This window comes from Pelophylax lessonae (assembly GCF_965119305.1).
Source record: "Pelophylax lessonae genome assembly, chromosome: 5".
In the NCBI taxonomy this organism is placed as follows: Eukaryota; Metazoa; Chordata; class Amphibia; order Anura; family Ranidae; genus Pelophylax; species Pelophylax lessonae.
This window is the reverse complement of record NC_138772.1, coordinates 525340595-525355041: the sequence shown is the minus strand read 5'-3', so window position 1 is coordinate 525355041 and position 14447 is coordinate 525340595. Positions and strand designations below refer to the sequence as shown.

The following is a 14447-nucleotide window of genomic DNA, read 5'->3' as shown; positions in this document are numbered from 1 at the left end:
TGTACATTGATATCATATCCCCCCTCAATCGTCTCTTCTCCAGAGAGAATAGGTTCAGTGCTTGTAGTCTTTCCTCATAGCTGATGTCCTACTGATCGCCCACAGAATGCAACTCTTTCAATTGAAAGGGGGTTCCCCTCAATGCATGCAGTTGCTTTGTTCTAGAGTGAGGTTCAAGGGGTTAAAGGAGGCAGTGAAAAGGTGATACATCGCCTCCTCACCACCTGTCAAGTGCTCTATAAACAGCGATCCAAACGTAGATCACTCTTCAGAGAGCACGACTAGTGTAAACAGGGCCTTACTTACCTGATCCTCTACTCCCCAACAGATGACCCTTCCCTATACTATGGCAGTAAGCTGTCCCTGTACGTCCTCATGTCCAATGCAGAGCAACACACAGCTTACCAAGCCCTACTTCCTCCTAGCCTTACAGCCCTTTCATATGAGGGTGCATTGAAGTGATACACGCAAGCACTGCAATGCAATTTTTTCTGCTTTTTTCAATGGCCTCCAATGTGTGACAAATCACTCCATGCTCTATTTATTTTCACTGCAGCACAACACAATGTACATTAAAAGATAAAATAATAAAACCAGCCTCTGCTACAATGTTCAGCTTCAATTGAGAGATTTCTCTTGCAGTATTTTTTTCAGCCACTAAATATCCTGAGTCTGATGGCCAACATCATTCAACCCCCCCACTTCCTTTGAGCCCAGGTCACCCTGGACCTGCCCCCAGGCTGTGACTGGACACTGAAAGAAAACCATCACAGTGATGAGCTCATCGTTCTGCTTTCTCCTCCTATGAGCATGCTTCTTGTTAGTATATGAACTGAGTGGCTCCTTGTGCTGCTTCCTTCTCTCACACTCTATCCCTGCTGTTACAGGGACTACAAGAAGTTGATACCAAGTCAAACTCAGGAACGTAAACTGCTTTCTTTTAAAAAATATATTTACTGATGTATTAATGATTACAGAGCTGCATTTATTTATTTGTCTGTTTAGGCTTCAGGTTTAATTTTTACATTTTGCTTTTCCTAAATAAAAATGATAATGACGTTGCGCCTTTGATTACACCTGTGCAAGCTTTCTTCTAACTCTCAGATCCCCCACATTTCCAGGGCCAGATGTGTACCCAGAGCCCTGCGTGGCTTGATGTTAACCTAGCGTGGGGGATCGATGATGAAAACGCTGGAAAGCATTTAGACTCATTTGTAATATAATAACTGCATCTTTGTGCTCATTGCAACTTGATTCCCATTAAATATCATGAGTCATTCTTTATGTTTTTCAGCAGCATACCGTCAGCTGCGTGAAAACAAGCAAATTGCCGTAATTTGGAACCATTGTGTAATAATCCTTCTCTCGCTTGTGCTGCAGGTCATTTGCAGGCGGTGACAGCTGAGACATGCGATCATCAGCGTCCAGGCTCTCGAGTTTCTCCTCTAGAGATTCATTATGGAGTCGGTAGGTGACCTCTTGTTTTAAATCCTTATTATTTAGTCATTGTGAAAAAAAATAAAAAATCCTTAAAGTACACCTGGGCCAAGGAAAAGCTGAACAAACTGTGATTATGATTTCAAAGCAGGCACCTGGATGTGCTTGAAGGTACCATTGCTTTTCCCTGTTAGCGCCCCAGAAGCTCTAAATAAGGGGCACTCAATTATGCAGATCCAAAATGCCATTTCTGAATTTGAAATGTAAATAAGAAAAGAGGAGCAACTGGTCTCCGGAGCGTTGCCACACACAAGGATATTAATTGTTTCATCCTATTAGTCATAAAGAAGGGGGAGGTAGTTTTCCTCAAACGCGTTGGCTCGATTTGTTTATTCTTCATTCCCAATAAATCATTGATATCCTTGTGTAGTATCCTCTAGCTAGTGTGCTAGGTGTAAATAGGTTTAGTTGTTAGTGTAGGCAAATTGGCTTGGCTGAGAGCCAGGCTTGGGTTGTGAATCTGGGCCAGGGATTAGTAACTGAGGGGCTGGATGACTCATCCTGACAGCTCTTCTGGTGCCTCCCCCTGTTCTCTGGAACATTGGAGAATATTCTAGACATAGTGGGTGGAAGCTAGGAGGGACTGTTAGGAATATTCATGAGGACCTCAGTCAATCCCCAGTAAAGGTCTGGCAGGGGGTAGGCCTTCTCATAAATAGGCATGGGTCATGCCAGCAGGGTAGTCAGGTGGAAGATGGAGTGCTGAAGAGGCTGTTGCTAGCCCTTGAGGGTGCTCCTTAATCTGGGAGAGGGGTGGTGACCTCAGGTGCTGGAAGATTCCCTCTAAAACACATGGAGGAAACCTTTCCTGAAAGCACAGGAGCAAGGAGAGAACAGTGTGAGTAGGTCAGCATGTCCGGGAGATCTCCTGAGAGTCAGCCAGGCGCACTGGTGAGTGTCAGTCTGGAGGACTGTGGGGAGAAGTTAGCCTGGAGGGCTAGTGAATGGGGCAGCTGCAGCCAGGTGGGTTGCCAGTGACTGAAGAGGTGGTGCTGGGACGAGTAGCCACAGGAGGAATGTATGCTGGACACTGAACTTTTGCTACACAACTAAGGGGCCCTGGGTTCCTGCCTGTAATAGGTGGAATTTAGGTGGAAAACTAAAAAAAAAAAAGGTAAGATTTGTTTGACTTAAATTTACATTTTTTTTTTTCTCCTCTTTAAAATGGCAGACTTGGTTCAGTGCAGGAATTGTTGTGCATTTATTTCATGTTCCACTCTTTGGAGATTCGGATGCTGTCAGATCTGTAGGCAATTCTCCTTACTGCAGCAGGAAATTGCATTTTTGAAATCAGAGATATTTAAATTATCTGTTAAACAAACTCCAGCTGGGACTGCTGCAATGCCACTGCCACAGAGGACCCCCAGAAATGGCAGATGGGTTACTGTAGGTTCTGGAAGACTTAGAGTGGTGGATAGAAGACAAGTCCCACAGTCGGTGGTTCTCCAAAATTCATTTGCAGCACTCTCAGAATGTAAGGACAACATGGATATGGACTCAAGCACAGAGGGTGAGAAACCATCGACTCCTATGTCTAATGTATGCAAGACTGCAGCCAAGGACAAAAAAGATAAAGTGAAGTCTCAAAGGAAGCAGCTGTTGCTGGGTGATTCAATCATAAGAAGTGTGGAGCTTAAAGAAAATGGTTCTGTGAGATGTCTCCCTGGTGCTACTGCTAGGCGAGATAGAAGACGTATTATTAATATTGTTAAGCAAGCAAAGCAGGAAGGGGACGTGGATGTTCTTGTCCATCTAGGGACAAATGACCTGGCTTGCAATGAAATGTCAGAGGTGAAAAAATCTTTTATCACACTTGGAAATGACATACAGCATTTTGCATCCACCATTTCATTTTCTGAAGTTCTGCCTGTGCATAATGTTCAGAATGATAGGCAGAGGCGCATAAAGGAGTTCAACATATGGCTTAGTAAATGGTGTCAAGAGCAAGGATTTGGCTTTGTTTCTCATGATAGCTCTACTTGGAATAGAAAGGAACTGTACAAAAAAGATGGTTTGCACCTTTCTCTCAAAGGAACAAATGTACTTAGTGAACAACTCCAAGAATTTGCGAAAGAGTATTTAAACTAGGAAGGGGGGGCAAAAGAGTGAAAATACAAGAGTCCAATTGCCCCCCGAAACAATGCCAGAACAGGTCAGAAGCACAGAGGTTAAGAAATGATAAGCTCAGAGTCCTGTCTACAAATGCTCGCAGTTTAGGTAAAAAAATCAATGAACTTGGGTCAATAATGGAATCTGAGAATGTAGATTTAGTGGCTGTTACGGAGACATGGTTTAATGAAAGAAATGACTGGGACATAACCATACCAGGGTACTCTTTATACAGAAGAGACAGAGTAGGCAAGAAAGGAGGAGGAGTGGCCCTGTATGTGAAAGATAGCATTAAATCTAACCTAATACAAGTTGGTGAGGCCAACATAGAGTCAGTTTGGGTTACGTTGCAGTTTGCTAATCATGCAGTAACTCGTGTAGGTGTGATATATAGACCACCTGGTCAAGTTAAAGAACTAGATGATCTACTAGTTGAAGAAATAGCTAAAATGACAATGAAAGGAGAAGTTATCATTATGGGAGATTTCAATCTTCCAGATATAAACTGGAAAACCAAAATAGCAAGTTCTACCAGGAGTACAGATATTCTAAATTCCCTACTGGGGTTGTCTCTGCAACAAGTGGTTGAGGAGCCAACCCGGAGGGAGGCCATTTTGGATCTGGTATTCACAAATGGGGATTCGGTATATGATGTCATTGTAGGCGAAACCTTGGGATCTAGTGATCACCAGTCAGTGTGGTTTAATATAAGAACTGTGAAAGAGTCACACCACACAAAAACAAAAGTTTTAGATTTTAGAAAAACAGACTTTTCAAAAATGAAATTAGTCATAAATGAGTCCTTATCAGACTGGAACGGATTACATGGAGTCCAGGAGAAATGGGACTACTTAAAAGGTGCATTATTGAAGGCAACAGAAAATTGCATTAGACTTGTCAGTAAAAGCAAAAAAAGGAAGAGACCACTGTGGTACTCAGCAGAAGTGGCCCAAATCATTAAAAATAAAAAGCTAGCATTTTGTAATTATAAAAAAAACCCAGAGCAATGAAGATAAGGAAATCTACAAGATTAGGCAGAAAGAGGCCAAGCAAGTTATAAGAACTTCTAAAGCGCAGGCAGAAGAAAAACTAGCTCAGTCTATGAAAAAGGGGGATAAGACATTCTTCAGATATATAAATGAAAAAAGGAAATTAAAACAAGGAATAACTAAATTAAAAACAAAGGACGGAAGGTATGTAGAAGAAAATAAAGGGCTAGCTGACTGCCTTAATGAATACTTCTGTTCAGTTTTTACAGAAGAAAAAGAAGGAGAAGGACCTCCACTTGAAAGGATGACTAATGAATCATTTGATGCATGTGTCTTTACAGAGGAAGACATTCTAAGATTGCTGTCTAAAGTGAAGACAAATAAGTCACAGGGTCCTGATGGGATACACCCAAGATTATTAAAAGAGCTTAGTGGTGAGCTGGCAAAACCATTAACAGATCTATTTAACCAATCATTAGTAACAGGAGTCGTCCCGGAAGATTGGAAATTGGCAAATGTCGTGCCCATTCACAAGAAAGGTAGTAGGGAGGAATCGAGCAACTATAGACCAGTGAGTCTGACATCAATAGTAGGCAAATTAATGGAAACCCTATTAAAGGATAGGATTGTGGAACATCTTAAATCCCATGGATTGCAAGATGAAAAACAACATGGGTTTACTTCAGGGAGATCATGTCAAACAAATCTTATAGATTTTTTTGACTGGGTGACTAAAATAATAGACGGTGGAGGTGCAGTAGACATTGCATATCTAGATTTTAGAAAGGCTTTTGACACTGTCCCACATAGAAGACTTATCAATAAACTGCAGTCATTGAGCATGGACTCCCATATTGTTGAGTGGATTAGGCAGTGGCTGAGTGACAGACAACAGAGGGTTGTAGTCAATGGAGAACATTCAGAACAAGGTCATGTTACCAGTGGGGTACCTCAGGGATCTGTACTGGGACCAATTTTGTTTAATATCTTCATAAGTGATATTGCAAAAGGCCTCGATGGTAAGGTTTGTCTTTTTGCTGATGACACAAAGATATGTAACAGGGTTGATGTTCCTGGAGGGAAACGCCAAATGGAAAAGGATTTAGGAAAACTAGAAGAATGGTCAGAACTCTGGCAACTGAAATTTAATGTGGATAAGTGCAAGATAATGCACCTGGGGCGTAAAAACCCAAGGGCAGAATATAGAATATTTGACACAGTCCTGACCTCAGTATCTGAGGAAAGGGATTTAGGAGTAATTATTTCAGAAGACTTAAAGGTGGGAAGACAATGTAATAGAGCAGCACGAAATGCCAGCAGAATGCTTGGATGTATAGGGAGAGGTATAAGCAGTAGAAAGAGAGAAGTGCTTATGCCGCTGTACAGAACACTGGTGAGACCTCACTTGGAGTATTGTGCGCAGTACTGGAGGCCATATCTCCAGAAGGATATAGATACTCTAGAGAGAGTTCAGAGAAGAGCTACTAAACTAGTACATGGATTGCAGGAAAAAACTTACCAGGAAAGGATAAAGGACCTTAACATGTATAGCTTGGAAGAAAGAAGAGACAGAGGGGATATGATAGAAACATTTAAATACATAAAGGGAATCAACTCGGTAAAGGAGGAGAGCATATTTAAAAGAAGAAAAACTACCACAAGAGGACACAGTTTTAAATTAGAGGGGCAAAGGTTTAAAAGTAATATGAGGAAGTATTACTTTACTGAGAGAGTAGTGGATGCATGGAATAACCTTCCTGCAGAAGTGGTAGCTGCAAATACAGTGAAGGAGTTTAAGCATGCATGGGATAGGCATAAGGCTATCCTTCATACAAGATAGGGCCAGGGACTATTCATAGGATTCAGATATATTGGGCAGACTAGATGGGCCAAATGGTTCTTATCTGCCGACACATTCTATGTTTCTATGTTTCTATGTTTCTGTAATGGGCGTTTGCTTCATCTGGCTGAGTAACTGTTGGATAATTCACAGTGCTCCAGCTGAGTTCTGTAAGCAAGTGAGTGCTGGAGGAAGAAGAGGATTGTATATAGAGACTGTATCTAGGACTGTATATAGGAAGAGTCCTCCCTGAAGTTGTTGAAGTCAAGTGGGCATCCCATGATCTCCCATCCCTGTCTTAGTTTATATTCCTCAATGAAACAAAAAAACAAAGTAATGGACTGTTCTCTGACTCTGGGTGCCTGTTGAAATTTGGTGTGCCTGGCTGTGCAGAATGAGGGATCCCAGTTAATTTGTGGCCATTGAGGGGGTTGCGCTACACTTCAAGTGTGGCATCACTCTGGACACTGGGCTCTCCACTTTTCTTATTTAAATATTAGCTATTAGCCCTGAGGAAGGAAAAGGCAGTTCCCACAAAATACGTTGGCCCCATTTGTTTTTTTTTCAAGCCAGTTGAGCCAACAGGTTTCAGGAGAACTCACTCCCTCTTCTTCAGGGCTATTAGCCCTGAAGAAGCGGGAGGTAGTTCCCCAGAAACACATTGGCTTGATTTGTTTATTCTTGATTCTCAATAAATTATTGATATCCTTGCTTCAAGTGTGGCATCACTCCAGTCCCCGGGCTGCCCTCTTTTCTTATTTAAATATTAGCTTTTAGCCCTGAAGAAGGGGGGTAGATTCCTGAAACACATTGGCTCGATTTGTTTATTCCTGACTCCCAATAAATGATTGATATCCCTGCATCAAGTGTGCTATCACTCCGCACACCAGGCTGTCCTCTTTTCTTATTTACAGTGCATTCGGAAAGTATTCACAGCGCATTACTTTTTACACATTTTGTTATGTTACAGCCTTATTCCAAAATTGAATAAATTCATTATTTTCCTAAAAATTCCACAAACAATACCGCATAATGACAACGTTAAAGAAGTTTTTTTGATATCTTTAAAAATTTATTTAAACTAAAAAACTAAAAAAAATCCCATGTACATAAGTATTCACAGCCTTTGCCATGACACTCAAAATTGAGCTCAGATGCACCCTGTTTCCACTGATCATCCTTGCAATGTTTCTACAACTTGATTGGGGTCCATCTGTGGTAAATTCAGTTAATTTGGCATGATTTGGATAGGCACACACCTGGCTATTTAAGGTTCCACACTTAACAGTGCATGTCAGAGCACAAACCAAGCTATGAAGTCCAAGGAATTGTCTGTAGACCTCAGAGACAGGATTGTATCGATATCGAGGCACAGATCTGAGGGAGGGTACAGAAAATTGTCTGCAGCATTGAAGGTCCCAGTGAGCACAGTGGCCTCCATCATGCTTAAATGGAAGGAGTTTGGAACCACCAGGACTTTTCCTAGAGCGGCCTGCCTGGCCAAACTGAGCGATCGGGGGAGAAGGGTCTGAGTCAGGGAGGTGACCAAGATCCTGATGGTCACTCTGACAGAGCTCCAGCATTTCTCTGTGGAGAGAGGAGAACCTTCTAGAACAACCATCACTGCAGCACTCCACCAATCAGGCCTGTGTGGTACAGTGGCCAGATGGAAGCCAGTCCTTAGGAAAAGGCACATGACAGCCCACCTGGAGTTTGACAAAAGGCACCTGAAGATCTCTCAGACCATGAGAAGCACAATTCTCTGGTTTAATGAAACAAAGATTGAACTCTTTGGCCTAAATTGCAAGTGTCACCTCTGCCGTAAACCAGGCACTGCTTATCCTCTGGCAAATACCATCCCTACAGTGAAGCATAGTGGTGGGAGCATCATGCTGTGGGGATGTTTTTCAGGAACTGGGAGACTAGTTAGGATTGAATGAAAGATGAATACAGCAAAGTACAGAGACATCCTTGATAAAAACCTGCTGGAGAGCTCTCTGGACCTCAGACTGGGGCAAAGGTTCATCTTTCAGCAGGACAAGGACCATTAGCACACAGCCAAGATAACAAAGTAGTGGCTATGGGACAACTCTGTGAATGTCCCTGAGTGGCCCAGCCAGAGCCCAGACTTGTACCCAATTGAACATCTCTGGAGAGATCTGAAAATTACTGTGCACTGACGCTCCCCATCCAACCTGATGGAGCTTGAGAGGTCCTGCAAAGAAGAATGGGAGAAACTGCCCAAAAATAGGTGTGCCAAGTTTGTAGCCTCATACTCAAAAAGACTTGAGCCTGTATTGGTGCCGAAGGTGCTTCAACAAAGTATTGAGCAAAGGCTGTGAATACTTATGTACATGGGATTTTGTTTTGTTTTTTTAACACTTTTGAAACAAACTTCTTTCACGTTGTCATTATGGGCTATTGTTTGTAGAAGTTTGAAGAAAATAATGAATTTAATCCATTTTGGAATAAGGCTGTAACATAACAAAAATGATTCATTTTCGTGCATCAAGTTATTTAAATATTAGCTATTAGCCCTGAAAAAGAGGGAGGTAGTTCCCCGGAAAAACACATTGGCTCGACTGGTTTATTCTTAATTCTCAATAAATGATTGATATCCTTGTATCAAGTGTGGCAAACCCCCGCCCCCCCCCCCCCCCCCCCGGCACTATTCTTTTTGTATTTAAATATCCCTTCTACTGAAGTGACATCAGAGTCAGACAAGTTCAGGTAGCAGCGCAGACCATAGGTGTGAACAGCTTATTGCACTAGGGTGTGCACCCCAAATCTCAAAGGCAGAAGATGGTGTCAGTAGAACAGTGGACAGTGTCAGTAGGACAGAGGATGGTGTCAGTTAGTAGAGCAGTGGACATGTTAATGGGGCAGAGGAACAAAAAAGCAAAGGGGTTTCCAGTCACTACTTACCAACCAGCCAGCAACCAGCCAAATTAACCTGTCTAACAGTATGCGTTAAAAACAGGAGTTTAGTTGCACTATTCTTTTCGTATTTAAATATCCCTTCTACTGAAGTGACATCAGAGTCAGACCAGTTCAGGTAGCAGCCCAGACCATAGTTGTGAACAGCTTATTGCACTAGGGTGTGCAGTGCACCCCAAATCTCAAAGGCAGAAGATGGTGTCAGTAGAACAGTGGACGGTGTCAGTAGGACAGAGGATGGTGTCAGTTAGTAGAGCAGTGGACATATTAATGGGGCAGAGGACGGTGTCAGTAGAGCAGTGGACAGAGTCAGTCATTTTTTTATTTTTATTATTTTTTACAATTTTATTTTTTACAATATTATTTTTTTTAAGAGCCCTGTTGGGGGGCTTTGGTTAACTATTAGTGTTCTAAACAGACCCCCTGATAGAGGTACAGAGAGAAGCCGGCAGTGCTGCGGGGGGAGGGCCTGGGTAGCAGGGGGAATTTGCGCTGCATGGGGAGATTAGGGTGTGCCCAGGCACACCCGGAACACCCCGATACACACGCCTATGGCCCAGACTTCTAAAGGGAATCATAGGCCTCCTTTTTATCCATGGAACCACTTAATACAGATTAAGGTTATCTAATCTGTCCAGCACAGTCCCTAGCTCAAACCAACTATTTCTGAAATCGAGCTTTAAAGCTTTCTGTCTCGCCCGCCCATCATAGTAATGATGGACCAATTAATAGACACACAAGGTGAGGGGATGCAGGACAAAGCCTGATTCCAGGAATTGAGTACCCCAGATTTTGGGGCTTTTATTGACAGGGGGTATACGGCTTCTCCACTCTGTCCAAACTTGAGTAGAGTTGAGCTTTACTTTACTAACCTTAAAGTTGTTGTAAACCCTTACATATACCAAATGAAGTTATTCGACTCAGGTGATACACAAGTATGACACAAATCTTAATGCATAAGTTGTACCTGTTTATCTGCAGCCATCACTCCTATAGAGCCCTTCAAAGTACAGAATTTACACAGCATTTCTGAGCTCCAGAAGACAAGGGCAGGGATCTGATATCAAAAGAATCAAAGATTCCTGCGAGCAACCTTCCTGTCTTAGATTTTTAAAATGCTGCAAACACTTCACTTCTCATAAAGTGCAAAGAGCCAATAAATACATAATTAGTGTTGCGCAAAATAAAAATCTATCCAAATGTGTAAAAATTAAAAATATGTAGCAAAAAAATTATATACCGTAAATATATATATATATGTGTATAACCCTCAAGCAAAAGATTCCAATTTCATAATCTTAAAATGCTGTATCATAAATAAAATCCAATGATGAAAGGTAAAAAAACATGTAGTAGTGTACAGTGCGATTCCTAGAAATTAATATGAATTGTGCTAGAATAAAGTGCAAAGTGCTAAATCACAAGTGTGTATGACAATAAATCCTTGTGCTTAAATGTACTGCATATCAATCCATACAATATATAAAGTGCTATAAATGATAAGCAGTATCTCACATGCTTTGGTGCATCCATGCACCTTTAAAAAGCCATCCACGTGTAACATTATCTTTAAAGTACCGTTGTGGTATAGTGGGAGACGCTGCAGCTGTGTCCTATCCTCTGCAGTGGATTCAGTCCAACAGCCTGACAGTCTCGCAAATCTCTCGGCGAAGCGCTCCGTTCGTCCTTGCCCTTCCCCTACGCGTGACGACACAAGGGACCACGTGTCTTCCTCAGGGGAATCACAAGGGACCACGTGTCTTCCTCAGGGGGATTCCCCTGAGGAAGACACGTGGTCCCTTGTGTCGTCACGCATAGGGGAAGGGCAAGGACGGACCGAGCACTTCGCCAAGAGATTTGCAAGACTGTCAGGCTGTTGGACTGAATCCACTGCAGAGGATAGGACACAGCTGCAGTGTCTCCCACTATACCACAACGGTACTTTAAAGTTAATGTTACACGTGGATGGCTTTTTAAAGGTGCATGAATGCACCAAAGCATGTGAGTGCATTACCACATTTTTAATAAAATTAAAAGGTTTTTAAAAAGTATAAGCACCATTGTGAGCTTTTATATTTTTCATGATATGCTGATTACTACGGAGAAAGTGGCTGATATATGGGATATGATCACCTGAAGGCGTTAACCATTTGATATCCAGCATTTGAGCCCAATTAAATCTAACATAAGGTGAGCGCCCAATCACAAGGGGGTGCACGATTAGGAGTGAGTTGTGACACCCCGGTCACTCACCTGGTTTGGGGACACCGCCACGAATTGGTGGCTTGAGCACTTATAGAAGATTTATTTGCACAGATTGTCACAAAAAACTTTATTGGACACTTGATTGCTATTTGCCGCATGGACTTATATATTTATTATTTTATCACAGATACTACTTATCATTTATAGCACTTTATATATTGTATGGATTGATATGCAGTACATTTAAGCACAAGGATTTATAGTCATACACACTTGTGATTTAGCACTTTGCACTTTCTTCTAGCACAATTCATATTCATTTCTAGGAATCGCACTGTACACAACTATATATTTTTTTTACCTTTCATCATTGGATTTTATTTATGATACAGCATTTTAAGATTATGAAATTGGAATCTTTTGCTTGAGGGTTATACACATATATATATTTATATTATTTTTAGGAATCGCACTGTACACAACTATATATTTATTTATTTTTTATTATACTTTTCATCATTGGATTTTATTTATGATACAGAATTTTAAGATTATGAAATTGGAATCTTTTGCTTGAGGGTTATACACATATATATATATATTTATATCATTTTTTTGCTACATATTTTTCATTTTTACACATTTGGATAGATTTTTATTTTGTGCAACATTAATTATATATTTAAGGGATCTGATATCACACACTGCACAGCATTGAGAGAGGAACTGAGTGTAATCTGAGACCTCAGTGGAGGGAAAGGACACACACCCCTTCTACACAGTTTCATAGAGAAACATGCTGTCAGGACCTGGATCACCTGCTGGTGGCACTGTGCTTCCAAGAGCTGAAAGTTGTATTTCTGTTGTCCAACAGCGGGTATCTCCCAGCTTCCCATTTTCCACCTGATGTTGGCTGCTGGGAGGGTATTTAGTTCCCCTTTACATTTCCCTCTTGCTCCAGTGTTTTGCTTTGCTGCCAGAATCAGATACTACTTTTTCCTGCTCTTGATCGTGCTTCTTGCCTTGTACGTATATCCTGAACTCTGCTGCCTTGTTCCTGTTTGCAGTTTTGGTCCCCCCTTCTTATATGTTCCCTGCATCTCCAGTTTTTCCCTGCCTTTCTGTGTTCCCCATCTGTATATAGTATATTGTATATAGTTTGCTTACCTGTTAGGCCTTCTGTTACTCTTATAGGTTGTTTAGTTAGATATTTTGTTGCTGGGTTCTTGATTGTTGCTGGTTGCTGGTGTTTGGATGGATTTTGGTTTCACTGTACATTATTCTCACATTAAATATCCACTTACCAACCTGACACAGTACGTATAATTAGGGATGATCGAACTTTTCAAAAGTTCGGTTCGGCCAGAACATCCGAACTTCCTGAAAGTTCGGCCCGGATTTCAGAACCCCATTGAAATCAATGGGACCCGAACTTCGGTAATCAAAAAACACAATTTTGAAGCCCTAAAACCCAATAAATGCCCCTAAAAAGTGCCTAGGGTTCTGGGTCATACCCCAGGGACTATTAATCACACAAAAAAAAGTTCTTAAAAATGGTCATTTTTGATAGAGAGCCAATTATTGAAAAAATTAAAAAAAAAAAAAAAAGAGATTTTTTTATTTTGACTTTGGATTTAGTATCTGGTGGGTCTAAAAGTGTACCTGTGAAGTTTCAGCTCTGTAGCATGTCCAGAACCATAAAAAAAAAAAGATTGTTTGTATTTTGTCACTTAGAACACAGGTTGTTGGCTTCTCGCTTTTCACACATTGCCGGTTTAATAGCAGGCGTTTTTTTGGGCATTTTTTGGGTTCTTTTGAGGTGTGATTTTTTGTGTGATTTTGTGTCTGGGGGGTCTAAAAGGTGTACCTGTGAAGTTTCACCTATGTAGCATGTCCAGAACCATAAAAAAAGATAATTTGTATTAGTGCAATTATAGAACAGGTTGTTTGCTTCTCGCTTTTCACACCTTGCCAGTTTAGTAGCAGGCGTTTTTTTGGGCATTTTTTTGGGTTCTTTAGAGGCAGGCAAAACATCTGAACTTGTGTATAGTGGTATATATACCCGTATACACAAGTTCAGATGTTTTGCCTGCCTCCAAAAACCCCAAAAAAATGCCTGCAACAACACACCTGGGCGTTTTTTTTTTTTGACGCTAGCGTTTTTTTGGGCATTTTTTTGGGTTCTTTGGAGGCAGGCAAAACATCTGAACTTGTGTATAGTGGTGTATATACACACATACTTATATGTATATACACACCTAGATATATATAGGTGTGATAGGAGCGTAACGATATTGGTGTTAATTATTTCATTAGCGCAAGTAGTTTTTTCTGCTCCTTTCACACCTATATATGTCTAGGTGTATATATACAGACATGGGTGTGTATATATACCACTATACACAAGTTCAGATGTTTTGCCTGCCTCTAAAGAACCCAAAAAAAATGCCCAAAAAAACGCCTGCTACTAAACTGGCAAGGTGTGAAAAGAGCGAAGCCATATTACAGTTCTATTATTGCACTAATACAAATGATCTTTTTTTATGGTTCTGGACATGCTACAGAGCTGAAACTTCACAGGTACACCTTTTAGACCCCCCAGACACAAAATCACACAAAAAAAGTTCTTAAAAATTGTCATTTTTGATAGAGAGCCAATTATTGAAAAAATTAAAAAAAAAAAAAAATTCTTTGGATTTAGTATCTGGGGGGTCTAAAAAGTGTACCTGTGAAGTTTCAGCTCTGTAGCATGTCCAGAACCAGAAAAAAAGATAATTTTTCAGTAGAGCAGGGATGGTGGCACCCTCCTTTTACACCTATATGATCTTTTTTTTCTGGTTCTGGACATGCTACAGAGCTGAAACTTCACA

At 41.0% G+C, this 14447-nt stretch overlaps 1 protein-coding gene across 1 annotated transcript in view; it reads left to right on the top strand.

The window, feature by feature from the left end:
* Positions 1-14447, top strand: part of ASAP1 (ArfGAP with SH3 domain, ankyrin repeat and PH domain 1) — a 488930-nt gene that overhangs the window by 56788 nt on the left and 417695 nt on the right. Inside the window, exon 2 of the mRNA XM_082257784.1 lies at positions 1381-1467. Coding sequence (XP_082113910.1) covers positions 1409-1467 — 59 coding nt within the window. The 5' untranslated portion in view covers positions 1381-1408. The remainder of the gene's footprint in view (positions 1-1380; positions 1468-14447) is intronic.